The sequence below is a fragment of the Dermacentor andersoni genome, chromosome 3 (assembly GCF_023375885.2).
Source record: "Dermacentor andersoni chromosome 3, qqDerAnde1_hic_scaffold, whole genome shotgun sequence".
Classification (NCBI taxonomy): domain Eukaryota; kingdom Metazoa; phylum Arthropoda; class Arachnida; order Ixodida; family Ixodidae; genus Dermacentor; species Dermacentor andersoni.
The window spans coordinates 103,802,483-103,823,425 of NC_092816.1; the positions used below are offsets into that span (position 1 = coordinate 103,802,483).

The following is a 20,943-nucleotide window of genomic DNA, read 5'->3' on the forward strand; positions in this document are numbered from 1 at the left end:
CACACACACACACACACACACACACACACACACACACACACACACACACACACACACACACACACACACACACACACACACACACGCGCGCACACACACACGCACACACACACACACACGCACGCACACACACACACACACACACACACACACACACACACACACACACACGCACACACGCACACACACACGCACGCACGCACACACACACAAATGTTGCAAGAGTGCATAGCATGAAGCAGTATCAACAGGATGACACTAGATATGGATGAGGACTAACTTTCAACTGAGGTTCATTTGTAAAAATGTGGCGAGTTATATAAATTACCAGAAAAAAAAGGACGATGAGCAAAACGAGAACAAGGTGAAAGCAGGAGCCAACGTTTCGACAAGTGGACTTGTCTTTTTCAAGGTCCACGTGTGGAAACGTTGGCTCCTACTTTCACCTTGTTCTCATGTTGCTCATCGTCTTGAATTTCCATCTCCTGCCTTCCCCGAGTTTTCCCCAGAAAAAGAAAGACATCTTTGAAGGATAGATAAAAATTGGTGCTTGATGCAGCCAAACATAAATAAATATGCTACAAAAAGAAAATAGAGAAAAATTCCAAGTGCAGGAAAAAATCATTACAATTGCCAATCCTGCATGCCGGCACCTTTCAAGAAACACTGTTGTTATTCCAATAGACAGACTGACAGCTTGCTTATGCAAGCACATTCTTCCATTCCCATGCCATTGGGGAAAAAATGAGTTTCCTGAAGGTAGCCACATGCACACTTGGTGATCACAATGTTTTTTTCCCCTGGACTTGTATATCTATATGTATTTTCTCCCTTTCCTGCTTTTATGTTTGGTTTCATCAAGCACTAGTCTTTATCAGGTTTTATTGCTGTACTACTTTGTGGTAACCTTTATAGATCACTGCATTTTCACAATAAACCTTTTAATTAGAAGTTAGCATACCCTGTTCTTACTGCTTCACACTGTACATTCTTGCTACATTGGCCAAATAAAAGATTTTATAAGGTATCATGAGGGCCATTAAAGTGACTTGTTGTAGTCTAAAAAAAATGGATAGCCTGGCTGCAAATGGCACCAGAGAACACATAGGACAAACAAGAAAACCGAGATGATCTAGCAACCAAAAGTTTAATGTACGCACCGAGTAAATGCTCGCTGACAAGCAATAGACTGAACATACACAAAATGGAGAAGCAAAAATTCATGTGCGTTTCCTGACAGGAAATGCATCCATTTCTAACGGAGGCCGTGCTGACAAGATTAACCCAGCATTTTTAGATTTACAGCTTCCGTAATTTCTCTAGGCAGCCGATCTGCACAGAATGCTAGCTTCTTCCTCTACAATGCACGCTCAGATGTGGAGAGTGCGTTGTAGAGGAAGAAGCTAGCATTCTGTGGAGATCGGCTGCCTAGAGAAATTATGGATGCTGTAGATGCAAATACACTGGGAGAATCTTGTGTCAGCATGGCCGCTGTTACATTTTCAGAGATGGATGCGTTTCCTGTTGGGATCTGTATGGACACACATCAGGTCTCGCTTCTGCTTTTTGTATAAATTCGATTTATTGCTTGTCGAACAGCATTTACTCGGCATGTTCAATAAACTTTCATTTGTTAATACACCTCATGATTGTCTTGGTCTCTAGCAGAAAGGCGTTCATTCTTTTTACAGTGAAGCTGTATATGCCTAGGTGAAACACTCATGGTCCGATCCCAAAAACCCTAGTGTAGGGGTATGAGCCATTGTTTAAGGGGGTGTGAGCCATTGCATTCATTTATTTATTTATTTATTTATTTATTTATTTATTTATTTATTTATGGTACCCTCAAGGCCTGAAGGCATTACAGAGGGGAGTGGGAAAACGGGAAGTATAACAATAAAGTACGGAAAATAAACAATACAACGGAAATAAACAATACAACAATGATGGACGGAGACATTTCTTGTTGGGTAGACATAGAAATGCTTATGCATTTCAAACATAAATTTATCTGCGTATTATTGCAGGGCAGGGACACAGAGGGGGATGGGGTTAAGACAAGATCATGATGTCATTATTATCTCACAGCAAAGGTGTGGTGGGCCATTGGCTAGACCGATAGTGACGTCGTTTCTCTCTAGCAGCAGAGCGCGCGTGCAGCAGTCTCTCTCCGACGTAACCCCTTCCCTGTAACCCCTTCCCAATAGGTTCGAAAATGTGTCCCTGTATTTAATTAAATGAAATGTGCAGCCCCGGTGTGTCACTTCTTAACTACAGTGCATAACTGAGTCATAAACATTATGATTAACGCATTACAAAACACAAGTGCGTAACATAATTCAGAAAGACTTTGATGGACCCGCTGGATTACCACAATGAACCACTCATTGCACTTTCCATGATGGTGATCTTGCAAAGTGCAATGTGTGGAATTCCAAATAAACAATGTGATAAACCCAAGCCAAACATGTGCATAACCTCATTAAGAAACACAGACATAACCAATAATATAGAGAGACTTGAATAAACCATTGGAATTAACCCAGTGATAAACACCGGGGCAGCACATTTCAGCTTCGCTGGTTTACCGTCTCTACAGGGTGCATGGGCAGTAACTTTTTCTGTTATTGTTTGTTAAATATTGTATAATGTTGTGCCAGTAAAACATGTTAGGCTAGTTGGTGCAATGTATTGGTACTGCTTTTTTTGCTGGTATTTTTCTTATTGTTGTGCCCTTCTTCTTTTTGTAACAACTTTTTTATTCCCCCTTGCATAATACTCCAACCTTGCAGCCTGCGAGGTATATAAATAAATAAGTACATAAGCACGTCATTCATTCATTTTTTTCGTGGAACAAAAACGCATTGATAAGCTTAGACATATAGTCATTGCTTCACACTTTCGAAATGAATAATTATAGCTTGCTATCGACACTGACGCAGCCTTTCGACAGCAAGAAAAGGAATCAGTTTTTCCTGCTCTGAACATTGAATTGCAGGAAATGCAAGCAGGCATAAAATTCCGCCAATATAATCTGTTTAGGAATACTAAATTGGAATAAACATTGAGGCTTGCATTTGTACTTTCTCTGGCTGAGCAATCTAGTTTGAAATGACTCCCATAAGCATGTCGTAACAATGTTGATCTAATACAGGTTAAATGCATGAATAGCTTAAGAAATCTGGATGATTGCTATAAATTGCAGTGAAGAAACTATAATATCTAATAACATTAATAATATAATAATAATATTTATTTTCACAAAACAGGCTAACGGTGAGCGGCGTGCGAGGCTGAGCAGAAAGCTGAAAAATTCTACGGCAGTGCGCCTGCCGTGGGCCTACGATCCTGCATTATGGATAGCGCGTATTGATATGGTCTTCTTGTTAGAAGTTCCGAGTATACTACCAGCACGAGAGACGGGACAACAAAGTGGACGAGAAGCGTGTCTTTTAGAATGCTATGTTACAACGTACAGGTTTCTACAAAAGTGACAGTAACTGCTCGAAACATTTGATGCGTCGGCTTTTGCGCCTTTAGAAATATTTAGAGAGGGCTCCCTTATATATATTCGCAACGCAAGCACGGCGATGGACGAACCAGGCTAGCGCTAAGGTTGAATTTCACAACACAATTTTCATTCCACGTCGTAATCACACAGATCGTTTGAGGCTTCGTTCAGGGGCACACGCGGGCGTTCGGGTTGGTGCTTCTTGTTGCGTTTGGCGTAAGAATATGGCTAGGAGCAGGCACCACGTATGCGCAATGACGGGCAATATACACGCATCATTTCTCTAGAAGCTGACGCCGAGCACGGGTAGCGCGAGGATCTTGTTGGGCTGACACGACAACTTTGTGGCAGCCGAATTCCGAATACTGCATATGCGGTGAGGGTAGCTATATGAACTTGTCGATAGGTCATCTTGTAGATTGTTGTAGCGCAGGCAGAACGAAACGGTCATAGAAGGTAGATAACACAACACACAGCGCTGAACCATAGAATAAAGAATCGCTGAACCACCTGGGAACAGCTGTTTACGTGCGCGATGTCGCACTGAACTACAGAAACCGCCGTCGCGCACCCCAAGACAAATCTTAACTAACGTTTTTAAATTAGTAAACGTACATATTATTTGCTTCTAATCAAGATAAGTCAATAATATTATAGTGTAAACGTTTTATTCACTACAATAAAAGAATTATGCAGCGTGTGCCACGAAACCTGGCAGTAAGCAACCCTGGGCGTAGCACCAGTCGCATCGTTGAAATCGCAATCATGTGAAATGAGCCCTCTAAAAATCGCATTGCGACGCGTGCGACAGCACCGATTTTCGTCGTTGCAGTCGCAGCATGTGAAACAGCCTTAACGCTCGCCCTCTTACGTACGTAGGCATTTCGCAGTACTAAAAGCTCCAACGCGACACGCGCTCCTTCGTTCCGCAAAGCTTTTGCGTGCTGCGTACGTATTGTCATGCCGCAGTACTAAAACTGTCTGTTGCGGCGTTGTAGCAGTGGAGAATCGCGGACGTTGTAGTAGACGCCTTCGGCGGACGCCGTAGGGACGCGGTGCCGGCGCTCGTGTGTCTTGAAAGCAATCTGCGACGTGGCCAAAGTGCATGCCCGCGCGGGCCTAATCTTCAAGACGATCTGCGATGTTTGCAGAGTGCGCGTAGTGCCGGTAGCTACGTATGCCCTGTGCTTTCGACGTTTCGTTCGCGTTGAAGCAACAGATGCATGGAGGTCAATTTGCTCGCGGCTGCTGCAGCGCTTCCCAACTCCCACCGTTTCCACAGACAGTTAACCGCTGTCATTGAGCGAGATGTGCTCATGTTTACCTGTGCGCTCGTGAAACCGTGCTGGTTAACTTAGTTTAAACACGTTGACGGGATAGTTGTTTGAATGCATGATAGAATGGGTAAGCGCGACTAAACAAAGACGTAGAAAGAAGCAGACACGCAAGGACAGTGCTGCCTCTGTGTGTCTGTTTCTTTCTACGTCCACATTGAGTCACGCTTGCACCTTCTATCATTGATAATTTAGTTAGCAAGCGGATGTTTACAAGTTTATACGGCCGATAAAACTACTATACTTACTTCTTACAACTATCTACTAATTTGCTATCGCAATCGGTGCTTCGCCTTTCGGCTGTAACTGCGAATTTTTTACGTAGTCAAATTTTCCTTGCTAAAGACTGCGGAAAACGTGATGTGCCATTCTGGTAGTGATAACTTAAAATATTTGGTGCAAATAGACACTCGTGCGAGGGTCGTCATTTCATATTGAAGCGACAGCTTTAAGGGCCCTGTTATGCAAGAAATCTGGCGTCGTCGGCGTTGTTCGTGTGCGAAAACTCGCGATGGATGTAAGGAAATAATACAATTCCTTAACAGGTCAAAGAACGTTCGCATTGACGCCAGATGGCTAAGGAGGGCTCCTGCAACAAAAGGAAAGTAATTGAGCTGAAGAAAAAACATTGGAGTTTAGGTGGAAACCGTACCCAGGACCCAGGGGCGTAGCCAAGGGGGGGGGAGGCTTATGGGGCGTCAGCCCCCCCCCCCCCTGAAATTTTTGCGTGCTGTCATGCACCGCCAACGAAAGCAACCCTGGCGCCGTAAATCGTCCTGGATGTTGTCTAGAAGGTATTTTTCATGCTCGAAAAGACGTTTCGGCGCGAACATTGCGAACTCGGGCTGGGTTTCGTGGCAATGCCCATGCACCTGGAGTCACATAACGCAAGAAGCCCCATCCGAGCAAAGTTTCAGGCATCGTCGCGGCATCTCGCAGAGGCCACGGGATCTACGGAGCGCATGGATTTCAATGTCGAAACTTTATGGGCATAAAGTTCTCATAAATTTTTGATGCAAAAGGTGCATTGACATTTCCAAAGTCGTGCTTTAGATTTTCAATTCCGGAACTTTGTGGGGTAATGTTCTCATAAACATTTGACGCGAAAGTTCCATTGACTTTTCTAAAGTCATACATCGCACCATACAGTGAGACACGCCAAATCAACACATTATCAGACAAGTTGGCAAAGCGTGCACGTAGCGAGGTCCGATGAGACGAAGTGTTGTGGTGGTTCATTTGTGCCGTCATGTCACAGAAATGATTATCATTATTTTCCTCACATGCGCCAAAGATAGATAGAATAAACTTTATTTTCAACGGATAAGGTGATCTACCCTCATCCCCCTCCCCGACACGCAGGTCAGGGGGCGGGTGCCGCCGCCTCAGATGCAGGCTGGGAGGTCTTGGGTCCCAGCAGCCTCTTCAGCCAGTTGGACGAGCCGGACCTGGCGCTCAGAGTCCGAGCTGCGCAGCAGGATCTCCCATCTATCACTTATATTGTGCGTCCCCCCGCCCGCCCCTCCCCCCCCCCCCCCCCCGGGAGAATACGGGCATTCCCATATTATGTGGTCGACGGTCCTTCTCGCCCCATAAAGATTACACCTATCGCTCCTGGCCTCGGGGAACATGTGGTTCGCCATAACCGGGTGCGGATACGTATAAGTTTGCAGTCGTCACCACGCGAGTGCTTGTCTGTTGTTTAATTTCGGGTCTGGAGGGGATACCAATCTACGATCCAATCGATAATGTTGCGTCATCTCCCCATATTTTGGCATGCTGCGCTCTCCGCTCCCTCGGCCATCGAGGGGCCCCGTAGCGGCTCGGCGCTAGAGGTCTCGAGCCAGCTCGTGGGCCGCCTCGTTGCCGGGGACGGCTTCGTGTGCCGGAGTCGAAATTATTTGAATTTTTCTATTTAACGTTCTCTGGCCTAGGATTCTGACCGCTAAGGGCGAAATCCTTCCCTTGCTAAAATTTTGTATGGCAGTTTTGCTCTCACTGATCACAAATTTCGCGTTCGTTTCAGCGCAAGGTTACGCGATCGCAATTTCCTCAGCAACTTCTATGCTCCGCCCGCGCACAGTGGCAGATGTCACGGGATTACCCCGTCCGCTGACGGCCGTTGCCACCGTAAAACCGCCGCCACCTCCCGCCGCGTCTACACAGGCCACCTCACGTTCCAAAATTTCGCCGAATCTAATTTGTAATGCTTCGGCTCGTTTGTGCCTCCTGTCTTTGTTATGTTCAGGGTGCATGTTTTTTGGCAGGGGGGGGGGTAATCAGATTTTTCCTGACTTCCCTATCTACCTCCACCTTTTGGGTGGGGCCTCTATTCGGATTTATTCCAACTTTGGTCAATATGGTTCTTCCTGTCCTCGTGGCACTAAGTCTCAATTTGAGATCTTCGCACCGCTTCCACCAGTTCTGCCCATGTGTTGTGCATCCTTAGAGCCATCAGTCTCTCTGTGGATGCGCATATGGGCAGTCCCAGCGCTGTTTTTACGCATTTTCTCATTAGAGAATCAATTTTTGCTCTTTCCACCGCTTTCAAATCGAGATATGGCGTTGCGTAGCTCACTCGGCTGAAGATGTACGCCTGTATTAGTTTTGTACTGGAGAAGAACGCGCGGCAGGCACTGCTTCGAGAAAGACGACGACAACGTTTTGGTTGAAAGCCTTGTGTCTGTGTTGCCGAAGCTCTGTGTCCTCTCGCTACGTGCTCTGCTATCTGAGCGTCTAATCAACCGAACTATAACGCATCTTAACATTTGGTGGAGGTGCTGGGCCCTTCTCAAACCTGGAACTCCGCAGCCGGACGCTCCCTACCGTTTCTGCTATGCCCCAGGACGCTGCGCAGCCCGATCCTCCCATGGCATCGCCTGTCGTCTGCTCCGGTGCTCTCCGCCAACGCGATCCTCCGGTCTTCAGCGGCGACGACGACCATGACGTGGAGGATTGGCTCTCGTCATACGATCGCGTGAGTGCTCACAACAAGTGGGATGACAAAGCTAAATTGACTAACGTCATCTTCTATCTTTCTGGAGTCGCGAATCTCTGGTTCCGGAATCATGAGTCCAACCTTTCCACCTGGACAGCATTTACCCATTGTTTCAAAGAAGTCTTCGGTCGCCCTGCTGTGCGCAAGCTCCGCGCAGAACAACGTTTGCGTGGTCGCGCTCAGCAAAAGGGTGAAAACTTCACCAGCTACATTGAAGACGTAGTTGACCTTTGCCGGCGCATTAATCCCACCATGCCCGACTCTGAAAAGATCAAGAATGTAATGAAGGGCATAGAAGATGACGCCTTTCAAATGCTCTTGGCGAAAAATCCTCAAACGATCGACGAGGTCATTACACTGTGCCAGAGCTACGATGAGCTCCGCAAACAACGCCTTACCACGCGCCGCGCTGTCGCGCCGGACGACACGGTTTCGGCTTTAACTGACAGTTCTAGTGCTGCTTCCGCCCACTCTTCGTTCCTCGACCAAATCAAGCAATTTGTTCGCGAAGAAGTCGCGCGCCAACTATCACTGCTGCCTGCTACCCAGTCGTCTGAGTCCTCTTTGTCCCCGGAACTGCGACGCGTCATCCATGAACAAGTCAGCGACGCACTACCTCTTGCTAATCAGCCACCTTCAGCGACAGTCCCGCTCACTTACGCTGCCGTCGTTGCCAGGCCAAGACCTCCGCCTGAAGTTGCGCATTACACGCCCACAAGCGGCTTCTACGCCTCGCCTTCTGCAGCTGCGAACTACGTGCCCAGAAGCGGCTTCTGCGCGCCTCCGCAGCCCCTACGCCCAGCTCCAAACTGTGCTCCGCTACCTAGACCCCCTGTTGATAATCCCTGGCGTACCCAAGACAATCGGCCGATCTGCTTCGCGTGTGGCTTTGCTGGACACGTGGCACGGTTCTGCCGCCGGCGAGGTTGGTATCCTCCCGATACTGCGAGACTTCAAGGGAATGCTCCTGACTCTCAGTCCCGCTATTCACCACCAGTTCCGCACTTCACTCCTTCCTCTCATGTTCCCCAAAGCTTCAACACTCGTCGGTCTCCATCTGCCCGTCGACGTTCCCTGTCCCCCATCGTCCGCCGCCCTCCGGCTGCGGTGGAAAACTAAATGGCGCAGTTCCGGAGGCAAGAACTGCGATCTCTTCGAACTGCTCAAGCCCTCGTTTATTCCCAACGAACGTCATTGAAGTTTTAGCCGAAGGTATCGCCGTTCACGCGCTTGTCGACACGGGTGCCGCTGTATCCGTCATTGCCGACCAGCTTCGCCGTACGCTCCGAAAAGTCGCCATGCCGTTTTCTGCCATTTCGCTACGCACAGCAAGCGCTGATCCTATTGAGCCCTTAGGAACATGTACCGTTCGTGTCGCCATACAAGACACTTTATACCACATTGAATTTGTTGTTCTTCCCCGCTGCTCTCACGACATCATCTTAGGATGGGACTTCCTCTCATCTCATCACGCTATTATTGATTGTGCCCGTGCAGAACTTGCGCTGACTCCATTCTGCGGCAGTCTTTCTGAAGATTTGCCTCCACCTTCTGCTCGAGTGTTCGTTGCCACCGCCACTGATATTCCTCCTTTCTCTTCCGCCCTTGTACCCGTTTCCTGTGCTGCTTTCTACGATTCCACAGTTCTTTTCACGCCATCTCAACTTGCTGTACGCCGTCATCCCTTCTTGCTTCCCTTTGCCCTCCTTCCCTTTCGCCAGGGCTCCAGTGCACTTTACGTTTCGAATCCGTTTTCGTGTCCATCAAGCTTACATCATGGCGAGTGCCTTGGTTTTGCTGATGAATTCGACACGATGTACCTGATGACTCGACTCCTCTTCACGTTGACGCCATGACTCTCCCTGTTTCTGCGCCTCCGCCTGCATGTGAGCGAGAATTTGCTCCGTCTATTGACCCCAACCTCACTCCGAGTCAGCGCACGCAGATCGTCGACCTTCTTAACCGATTTCGAGCTTCTTTCGACCTACAGAAACAATGTTTAGGACGTACCTCCACAGTCGTTCATCGCATCGACACCGGCAGCCACGCGCCGCTACGCCAACGTCCATACCGTGTGTCCGCGACGGAGCGTCGTGTCATCGATGAGCACGTAGGAGACATGCTCCGACGCGGCGTGATACAGCCATCACACAGTCCTTGGGCTTCTCCGGTAGTGCTGGTCAAAAAGAAAGATGGGACAATTCGTTTTTGTGTGGACTATCGACGACTCAACAAGATAACCCGGAAAGATGTATATCCTCTTCCCCGTATCGACGACGCACTGGACTGCCTCCAAGGCGCTGAATTCTTTTCGTCCTTAGACTTACGATCTGGTTATTGGCAGGTCCCGGTGGCTGATGCAGACCGTCCAAAAACGGCATTTGTTACGCCTGATGGCTTATATGAATTTACCGTGATGCCCTTTGGCCTCTGTAATGCGCCTGCAACTTTTGAAAGAATGATGGATAACATACTCCGGGGCCTCAAATGGCAGACATGCCTTTGTTATCTCGATGACATTGTCATCTTTTCCCCGGACTTTTCTTCTCACCTGTTCCGACTCAAACGCGTGCTCACTTGCCTTGCCGATGCTGGACTCCAGCTCAACTTGAAGAAGTGTCGCTTCGCCGCCCGGCAGCTAGTCATCCTTGGCCACGTTGTTTCGAAAGATGGTGTGCTCCCAGATCCAACCAAACTCCAAGCCGTTGCCGAATTTCCAAGACCAAAGACCACAAAAGAACTCCGCAGCTTCATCGGATTATGCTCCTATTTTCGTCGTTTCATCCGCAACTTCGCCACCATAATAGCGCCTTTGACGCAGCTTCTCGCGGGTAACCACGACCTCGTGGCTTGGCCGCCAGCTTGCGATGCCGCATTCACGACGCTGCGACGTCTTCTAACCTCACCCCCCCTACTTCGACATTTTGACCCAAGCGCACCGACAGAAATACACACGGATGCCAGTGGCGTCGGCATTGGCGCTGTTCTTGCACAACGAAAGACTGGCTTCGATGAATACGTTGTTGCCTTCGCTAGCCGCGCACTCACGAAAGCGGAAGCAAACTATTCCGTTACCGAAAAAGAATGCCTGGCTATCGTTTGGGCCATAAATAAGTTCCGTCCTTACCTCTACGGTCGCCCGTTCGACGTCATCACGGACCATCATGCACTCTGCTGGCTGTCGTCCTTGAAAGATCCTTCAGGTCGCCTCGCTCGATGGGCGCTTCGCCTCCAAGAGTATGATATTCGAGTGCTGTACCGCTCAGGCCGTAAACATTCGGACGCGGATGCCTTGTCTCGCTCCCCAGTGTCAGGCCAGCCCAATTATCAGAAAGTACGAATATGCGAGTCCTCCCTCACCGCCACGGATATGCTTTCGGAGCAGCACAAGGATCCATGGATTGTTGCTATGCTGGCTTTTCTGTCAGACCCATCAGCGCCTTCTACTGGACGTGCGTTGCGTCGCCAAGCACACCACTTCGCTGTTCGTGACGGGCTCCTGTACCGCCGTAACTACCTCTCGGACGGGCGCAAATGGTTACTCGTGGTTCCTCGGCATCTACGTTCGGACATATGTGCGGCGTTTCACGATGACCCGCAATGCGCACATGCAGGAGTACTCAAAACATACGCGCGCCTGCGAATTCGTTATTACTGGCGCGGGATGTACCGATTCGTCCGCCAATATGTCCGCTCCTGCCTCGCATGCCAACGCCGCAAGAATACCCCTCATGCCTTAGCTGCTCCACTGCAACCCTTGCCTTGCCCAGGACGGGCCTTTGACCGGGTCGGAGTTGATCTTTATGGACCCCTTCCGGGTACTTCAGATGGCAACCGCTGGGTGATAGTGGCGATAGACCATCTCACGCGTTACGCGGAAACTTCGCCTCTGCCCAACGCATCTGCGCGGGATGTTGCCGGGTTCCTTCTGCGTAACGTCATACTTCGCCATGGAGCCCCCAGAGAGTTGCTGAGCGACAGAGGCCGCGTCTTTCTGTCTGATGTTATAGAAGCCCTGCTCAAGGAATGCAACGTAATTCACCGTACTACTACTGCATACCACCCGCAAACTAATGGCATGACTGAGCGCTTTAACCGCACTCTTGGCGATATGTTAGCCATGTACGTCGCATCTGACCAAACCAATTGGGACCGAATTCTCCCCTTCGTGACGTACGCTTATAATACCGCCACACAGACCACTACAGGATTTTCCCCGTTCTTTCTTCTTTACGGACGTGAGCCTTCCTGCACAATGGACACCATCCTTCCGTATCGCCCTGACCCAACGGAGGCTACTACCCTGTCCGAAGCTGCTGCACACGCGGAAGAGTGCCGAAAGCTCGCCCGCACATTTACTTCGGCTGATCAGCAGCGACAGAAGCACCTTCGGGATATTCCCTCCTCTCTGGCACCCTATGCCCCTGACTCACTAGTCTGGCTTTGGGTTCCCGCTACCAGCCCTGGACTTTCACCAAAGCTTGTTTCTAAGTACCAAGGTCCCTACCGTGTCGTCAGTCAAACGTCTCCTGTGAACTACTTGGTAGAACCCCTTGAGCCGCCTTCCGATAAGCGCCGCCGAGGGCGCGAAATCGTGCACGTTCAGCGGCTCAAGCCGTACTTTGACCCACCTGTGCTATCTTGCCCGTAGGTCGCCGAGACGGCTCCTCTTCTCCGGGGAGGCAATTGTACTGGAGAAGAACGCGCGGCAGGCACTGCTTCGAGAAAGACGACGACAACGTTTTGGTTGAAAGCCTTGTGTCTGTGTTGCCGAAGCTCTGTGTCCTCTCGCTACGTGCTCTGCTATCTGAGCGTCTAATCAACCGAACTATAACGCATCTTAACAGTTTGATCAAATTTTTCTCCTTTAATCCTCGGCATTTGCTGGCCACCCGCCTAATTAGGCTCAGGGTCTGCATCTCGTGATTCTGCCGCCTCTCGACATTATGGCGGTGTGACTGGAGAATCAGGCCCAAGATTCTTATTTGCTCGACTATTGGCACCTCCTTACCCGCCACTTTAATTATGATCTCCGATGGTGCCTTGTAGCTTAAGTGCTTCGGATTGTATATAAACAATTCTGATTTCTGCGGCGAGCTCGCTAGGCCTCTCTCGGCCGCGTAATCGACTATGACGTCGGTGGCGGCCTGGAGCAGGCTTTCGACGGCCGAATCACTTCCGCGGTTGACCCAGAGAGTGATATCCTTTGCGCATATACTAAACTTTGCCAATTGCTCGGGGATTTCCCTCATAGCCACGTTGAAGAGTAGGGGAGACAGCACTGATCCCTGGGGCGTACCCTTACTCCCTAGCTCCATTATGAGGGATTCCAGCGTTTAGAACTTCATGCAGGCAGTTCTTCCCGTCAAGAAGTCCCTGATGCACCGATATGTCCTGGTACCTACTTTAATCTTGTTCAGCCTTTCCAGGACCGCCGCATGCTTTACGTTTCGAAAGCCTTCGTGAGGTCCAGCCCCAGAATTGCTTTTGCATCTTTACACCCTATTATATCATGTTAGATTTGGAGCATGGCATCCCGCGTACGCAAGTGAAGTCGGAACCCGACCATCTCATGCGGCCACAGATCGCCCTGCTCAATGAAGCCCATCAGTCTGGTCTGGACGACGTGCTCCATCAATTTCCCCATGAATGAAGTTAAGGAAATTGGCCGTAAGTTTGCCAATTGCGGAGGCTTCCCGGGTTTCGGTATTAAAATAATGCTTGCCGTCTTCCACTGTTGTGGGAACTCGCCTTTATCCCAACATTCGTGCATGTACTCCGTTAGATACCTAATGGAGTCATCGTCTTAGTTCCTGAGCATTTTGTTCGTTGCCCCGTCAGGGCCCGGAGCCGACTTTGTTTTAACTCTTACAATCTCTGCCCTCACTTCCGCTTCTATGATGGAGGCGTCCAAAGCATACACGACAGGGCACTAAAGCCAGCAAAGGTAACTACACTTCTTATTTATTTTTTCTACTTTGACTTTTATTCGCGAGGACACATTCAGCTTCTTCAATTTTCTCGTTCTCGTTACCCGCGGGCTGCCAGACAGAGCCAGAGCGCATGCGTTTTTCTCGTGTTGCCCTGACCACCGCGCGGCGAGCTTCGGCACGCGTTCGTTTTTCTCTGGCCAAGTTGATTTTGGCCTGGCAGAGTTTTGGACGTTTTCTAGCTAACAAATGAGAAAAAGAAACAATGGTCGCTCACCGCCATGACTGTGGGGACAAGACGGATTGCAACGCGTTCGCTTGAGGGCATCACCTTCACTTCGATGTTATTGCAACCTCTCCGGAAAGTTTTTTGTCTCGCCGGTGTAGGATACTCAGCAGTATGTGTATGGGTCTCTGTGGAGCAAGCGTCTCACGTTTTTTTTTTTCGATATTCCTTCGGCAGCCGTATTAGGTGCCCAAAGTAGGCATTCGATTGTGGCCAACATGCTTTGCGTTTCTTTTTTTTTTCATTTCGGTCCCCCCGTCTCACAAAAGAAGAAAGGACATTGTTGGGGGGGGGAATAAATATTTATTGTAGAATCAGCACTTTATGATGGCCGGGCCTAAGCCTCACATTGTCGAGGCGCAGCAAATTGTGGCATGGTGAAAGTTCAATTTTTTTACTTATTCTTTTGCGGAAAGTAACGACACGGGACTCTTCATTTGCTGGATACTTTTACATTATTGTTGCGATAGCAATTATACGGAGAGTTCAGGCGCGTTCCTGCTGTCGCTGTCATGTTGCGTATAAACTCCAAGGGCGATAGCATCGTGTATGCACGGGTGAAAGCGTAGGGGGGTAGGGGGGATGGGTGAGCCGACGATGGTGGTTCAGTCTTGTGTCCGCAAGGGAGAAAATTTGGAAGACGTTTCAGTTTCGCCTTTAAGAGTTGAATTGGATAGCATTCAAAGATCGAGTGCTTCGCACGCTTTCCGGCAATTGGAGCGTATGTAACCGTAATGTTTACCGAAAAACGCTGGCCGCGAACGCTATGCACGAAGGCGTGCTTTGTGGTAGAAACGCGGCCTCTTGCGTGGGCTGCGATGCGGCGGAGGCGAGCGCCAGCTGGAGGTATTGCAAGGAATCAGGCGCGCCGCTCCGTGGCCCCCGAGACACCCGCGCCCCGGCGTGCGCAAATGGCGGACGCCGCGCCCGGTCTGTGAATTTTACAAACGCTGGAAAAGGGGTTTCCTTGAGTTTTCGCGTAACCGAATTATGTTTTCTCGTGTAGTCAAATTACAATCCGAGAGCTATCATGTCTGTAGGTTTTGTGTATGTCGTAGTTAACGATTTTTTAACGATTTAACGAATTCCTTGCATCACATGGATGGCCTTGGTATGACTGGTTCGAAAATCTTTTTGCGGAAACGACGCCGGACGCCGACGCCGGATTTTCTGTGACACGGGATCACTGAAGGGCCCCTCACCAGGTCTGGCCATTTCGAGCTCACAAGCGCAGAGCATACTTTGCGCGATAACGATCGTGTCTGCAAAGTATTACATCGGTACGCGCCGCGGAAAGATCTGAAATTTCAAACCGAACGCCGTATTTCATTCTCCTCATGGCCGCCGCGCTCCAAGCCGGAGGAGGATGTACTCGTTTGCCTGCGTCTACGTACTGGTGACCGCTCTGTGACGTCACTCGTGGTGACACGTGACTTCGAGAATTATTCAAGACAACATCTGTTATCTGTGCTTGAATTGACGAATTGAAGTTTAGAGAAATAATAAAACGCACAAACGGAATGTCTGCGTGTTTTTGTTCTACTTCGCACCGAAACAAGAAAGGTGTACTTCCGCTTCGTCTGCTTGTTTCCACGGTCGTGCGGTCACGTGCGCAGGTACCGAAGGTATGCCATTTCCTACCGTGTTCAAGCGCCGTGATCATGCTCTACGATCCGCTTGTCCTGCCTCAGTATTCGTGTAGCGCTGAATTACACCGCTAGTCATGTTTCGTTGTGCACAGCGCGCAAAATCGTGCGCTGCGCGAACGTGACAACAGCTCGCGTGCGACGCCGCCAGCGGAAGTGCGTAGCGCACTTCCGCTGACCTGTGCTGTATACGTCACGCGATCCTTGAGGTCCAGCAAGGAAGAATGCAGGGAAGGAATTTCGCTTGCGGAGGTTGGACGGGGCGAGTGGAGAGAGCGTCTTGCTCGGCAGTGGAGCCGACCTACTGAAATCATGAGTTCGCGGCACTGAAATATTTCCATCTCGGCTATTAATGAGCCGATTAGAAAAAATTTTTGCGCCAGAACGCTCCCTAGAGGACACGTAACAACTTCCAGCGTACAACCAAAATGTGCTATGGGGCCTGGTGAGGGGCCCTTTAACGATGTATCGCGCGCGATGCATCGGGGAGAATGGAGGGGGCGGGCATAATGATTTTCTGATCTCTGAATCTGTGATTGCGCAATATGTTTATTTGTCTTGTTTGACGCATTATATACACTGGCTTTTGCTTAAATACATAGGTTTGTTGGAAACTTATGCGTATATTTAAATATCTTGTTGTGAGGTGTTGTGTATGCATATGCACTGAACTTTGTTTCCAGTGAGACTTTTTGCCCTTCAATAAGCTGTATCTTCACATTTGTTTATCCCACTGCATCTTCGCATTTCTAATGTATATTTTGCAGAACTCCTTCTTTCTATATGTGATCTCTGCTGTGACTATAATTTTGGTGGAATTGCTCGCAATACACGACTGGTGACAGCTGCTCCTGCGCAATGCATTCTAACAAAGGGCAGCATTATTGAGATTTTTCCATGGCCGCTGCATATGTACAAAAATACGAGGGGCAGTCAAAAAGTAAAGGAACTTCTGCAATTTCGCGCGTAAGGGTTGGGTAGCACTGCTAGTATCCAGCCCTCTTCTGCACTTTTACGGAACGTGTCACTCTTATTTTCGCGTTAGTGGTTAGAGTGTAGCAGACCGTTAAACATGGCGGCTCCATTATCGATCTGCACAATGGAGGAAATGACGGCAGTGATTCGTTTTTTGTTTGCGGTAGGTGTTAAACCTGTGGAAATTATTCGTCGAATGCAAGCGCAGTATGGTGACAGTTCTTTATCGCGAAGAAAGATCTACGAATGGGATAGAGCGTTTCAGACAGGGAACAACTTCTTTATGTGACGAGGAAAGATCGGGCAGGCCATCGACTGCAAAGACTGAGGACAATTTGAAAGTCGGTGAGGGTATGGTGATGGAAAACGAACGCATCACAAAGGACGAAATCGCCAACACGTATCATATCAGTCTTGGTTCGGCGTATTCCATCTTACATGACAGGCTAAATTTTCGGCAAGTGCGTACAAGGTGGGTCCCGAAAGAATTGTCAGCGCAGCATAAAGCATAAAGGTTGGACGGCTCTCGCAAACGTTTGGCCCGTTATCGTCGCGAGGGAGATGCAATTTTACAGCAAATTGTTAATGTAGATGAAACTTGGGTACATCATCGCTAACCGGAAAGTAAGGCTGCGAGCATGGTTTGGAAACACTAATCATCACCAGAAGTTAGGAAATTTAAACATCTACCATCAGCTGGTAAGATTATGCTAACACTATTCTGGGACATGGAAGGTGTGGTAGCCGTTCATTTCACCCCACTGTGAACAGTGAGAACTATTGTGATGTGTTGTGAACTTAAACCTGCAATCCGATCCAAACGTCGTGGAAAAGTGCGAAAAGGTGTCATCCTGTAGCAAGATAACGCTCGGCCACATTATGCCAAATGGACGGCCGAAACAATAAAAGATCAAGTTCGGATTCGAATTGCTGGAACACCCGCCATACACTCAAGACCTGGTTGCAAGTGATTTTCATATGTTTGGACCATTGAAGGAAGCGCTCAGGGAAAGAGGATTTGAAGCCGATGCAGAAGTAATTTATGAGGTGCAAAATTGGTTACAGGTGCAACCAAAAAACTTTTTTTTCCGACGGAATATAAAAACTTTTGAAATGTTCGGCAAAGTGTGTTAAAGTGCAGGGTGGTTATGTAGAAAAATAATGTATGTTTCAGTTTTCTATCATTAAAATAAATGTACCTTTTCTCAAAAGTACCTTTACTTTTTCACTTCCTCTCGTTTAAACAACGTTCTTGAATAACAGTTTCATTGAATATGTGTGCTCAATTTGTTCATTTATGGCCTTCACGTTTTTCATATCAGCTTCATGCACTGCTTTGCTGGTTTTGAACTTATATAGTTCTAAAGTTCGTGTGATATTTTCTTTACTTATTAAATAGACAAAAAAGATGGAAGCATTAATATCAATTATTTCTGGCACAATGTTTTGTGACGTACGAATATATTCTATTAAAAAATACAAATTTTACATCTATTGGCAGTGCGTAGCGTCCAAGAATTCGTTTGCGGCATCTTTGGCAATGGCGTATCCACAGGTTTCGAGATAATAATTTTCAACGTGTCCGACGAAATGCTATTGGTGTTCCAACAGTCTTGTGCTTGAAAGCGTAAAACAGGGTTTGTTTAATCAAGTAACTGGAACGCCAATGCATATCGTCGGACACTTTGAAAATTAAGATATCGAAAATGGTACAGTCCTGAGATTTCGTTCCAACTCACCGGCAATAATTCGTAGATGCAAGATGTGCCATAAAGTACATAGTTAAAAATAATTAGAGTAACTATGTTAATAATTCAATTAAGCATATGGACTTCTAGCAGAAGTAATGGCCCTCTCCTCAAGTAATTTATATCAAGGGTTAGAATTGTTTTATCTGCCACAGGCAATCTTTAAAATTTTCGTGCAGCTAAGTTCTTAGATGATGAGGATGATGAAATATGGTAACTTATGGCGCAAGGGTAAATGATTACCAAAGAGCGCCATACATGTATTTGTATATAAATAGTTTATATGATATCAGGCACACATAGTTTCGCTTTTTTAGATGGTCACCGGTACAAAAGCTGACAGTGTACGCATGATAATATATGGCGTGAACTTCTCGCTATCTATCTATCTGTCTGTCTGTCTGTCTGTCTGTCTGTCTGTCTGTCTGTCTGTCTGTCTGTCTGTCTGTCTGTCTGTCTGTCTGTCTGTCTGTCTGTCTGTCTGTCTGTCTGTTTTGTTCTGTCTGCCTGTTGTCTTGAGCCCTTTTTTCCCGACCCACGCATTCTGGGGTAATTGTTAGGCCCATGGTCCGATCGGTAGAGTATCGGGCTGCTGTTCTGAGAGAATTGGGTTTGAAACTAACCATCGGGCGAACTTGTATTCCTGTGTATGTGACAATGAGTATGTGCCGCTCTTCAGTGAACCCCTTTTACGCCAACTTGGGTCACTGCAGGTATACATGTGCCACAGTTCAATTTTTTTTAATTCTGAAGTTTCCTCTGGTCCTGGGTGGAATCGTACCAGCGCCTTTTTTATATTAAGACACATTCTGTCGGAATATATATATATATATATATATATATATATATATATATATATATATATATATATATATATATATATATATATATATATATATATTCCCACGCTTAGCACGCGCGGACTTCGCGGCGGTGCCGCTAGAGGGCGCAGTGTTTCCAGTGGGAAGCGCAAGAGAGGAAGCCTGGCTGCATGCATGCCTCATACATGACGCGTTTCGGCTTGGCTATACGCTGTGTCGCTGCATTTGTTGAATGTAAGTGAAGTCAATAGCGTCAAGATTAATATTGATATAGGTACCACTGGAATTCTTCGTTTTCGCTTAACTGATACCAGTTTCTTTTTGGTATGTTTATGTGTACAATAATCTTCATTTGTTATGTCAGTTAATATTTTTATTTTGATATTTATTATTTACTTAAAAAGATCATCAGGATTGTCCTTTTTCTTCTGTTTTCTGCTAGTCTCCCCGCCCTCAACTTGTGCATCATGCCTTCATTGCAATATGCATCGTTTCTAACATTTGTGCACTCAACCCTTGGACAATTCGCCAAAGTGGGTATCTGCCAGTGCCACCATCAAGGGTCGGTATACTGCGCCCGTGCGAGGGTTCCAAATCGGACCTGCGCAGGTTGGTGCCCTCGAAGACACAGCAGCGGAATGCACCGCACACCGGTTGCAGCCGCCACTAAGGCTTCCGTGGATGAACCTGCCGCACTCGCGGAACATGGACCACTACCAGCAGCCTCAGGCCCCGTATTGCCCGAGAACGAGCAGCCGTCGCCGCAGTGCCTGCATAGGGTTCAACGCGACCTCGCGGAATTCGCCCACCATCCACCGCCGGGTGTGTTCATCGAGCCCGAGAAGGAGGACATCACCTCCATCCACGCCGTCATAGTCGGGCCTAACGGCACGCTGTACGAAGGGGGCTTCTTCCATTTCGTGCTCAAGTGTCCTAGAGGCTATCCCGTTGAACCTCCGCTAGTGCGCTTCATGACAACGGACGGCGGACGAGTGGGCTTCAGTCCGAACCTCCACGCCGACGGTAAGGTGTGCCTCACCTTTCCCAGGCCACCGTGGAGTGCGGCGCTGTCTCTCGAGTGCGTGCTGGTTTCTGTTCAGTCGCTGATTAACGAGAATGCCTTGGCGAATGATCCCGGACTTGGACACATTGGACAGTTGAGTGGAAGGCTGAGCGGCTACAATGACAACCTGCACTACCAGACCCTCAGGGTCGCGGTGTGCGACGCGGTCGAGGCCTGCCTCCTGGGCACCGCGCCGTATCCACCGGTCCTGAGGGAGACAGTGCTGGCGCACTTTGCCGAGAACTATGGCAAGTACGAGGAAGCGGTCAGGGCCCACCTCGGTTATTCGTTCCTGGGCTTAGTCTTCTATACGCCGAATGTCGAATGCCAAAAGTACCGAGAGCTTCTAGAGCGACTTCGAGACTTGCACCGCCGGCTCTCGAAGAAGAACGCACGTTCTGCTGACAGGCAAACGTGACAGCAAGAGAACGCTCTCTGCTTTGAGGCATTGAAACAGCCAAGTTTCGCTGATGATGTATGATGCGCTAGTCTCGGGTCTTCTTGTGTGCACCTGGACTACCCATTTAGCAAACTGCGCATAAAATCGTAAGCATATTTTAGACACGATACCTTATTCCTCCCAATATAATAAAATGCACAAGATTCTAATTCGAAGAAGTGACACAACAGC

General features: G+C 48.3%; 1 protein-coding gene across 1 annotated transcript; it reads left to right on the plus strand.

Annotated features, from left to right (window-relative positions):
- Positions 1-19,887: 19,887 nt before the first annotated feature.
- LOC126540806 (ubiquitin-conjugating enzyme E2 Z-like) lies at positions 19,888-20,730 on the plus strand. The gene has a single exon (XM_050187642.1). The coding sequence runs from the start codon at positions 19,888-19,890 to the stop codon at positions 20,728-20,730; it is 843 nt and encodes a 280-aa protein (XP_050043599.1).
- Positions 20,731-20,943: the final 213 nt, after the last annotated feature.

Excerpts from the sequence above, each read along its gene's own strand:
- LOC126540806 (XM_050187642.1), top strand. The coding sequence starts at position 19,888 with ATGCACCGCACACCGGTTGCAGCCGCCACTAAGGCTTCCGTGGATGAA.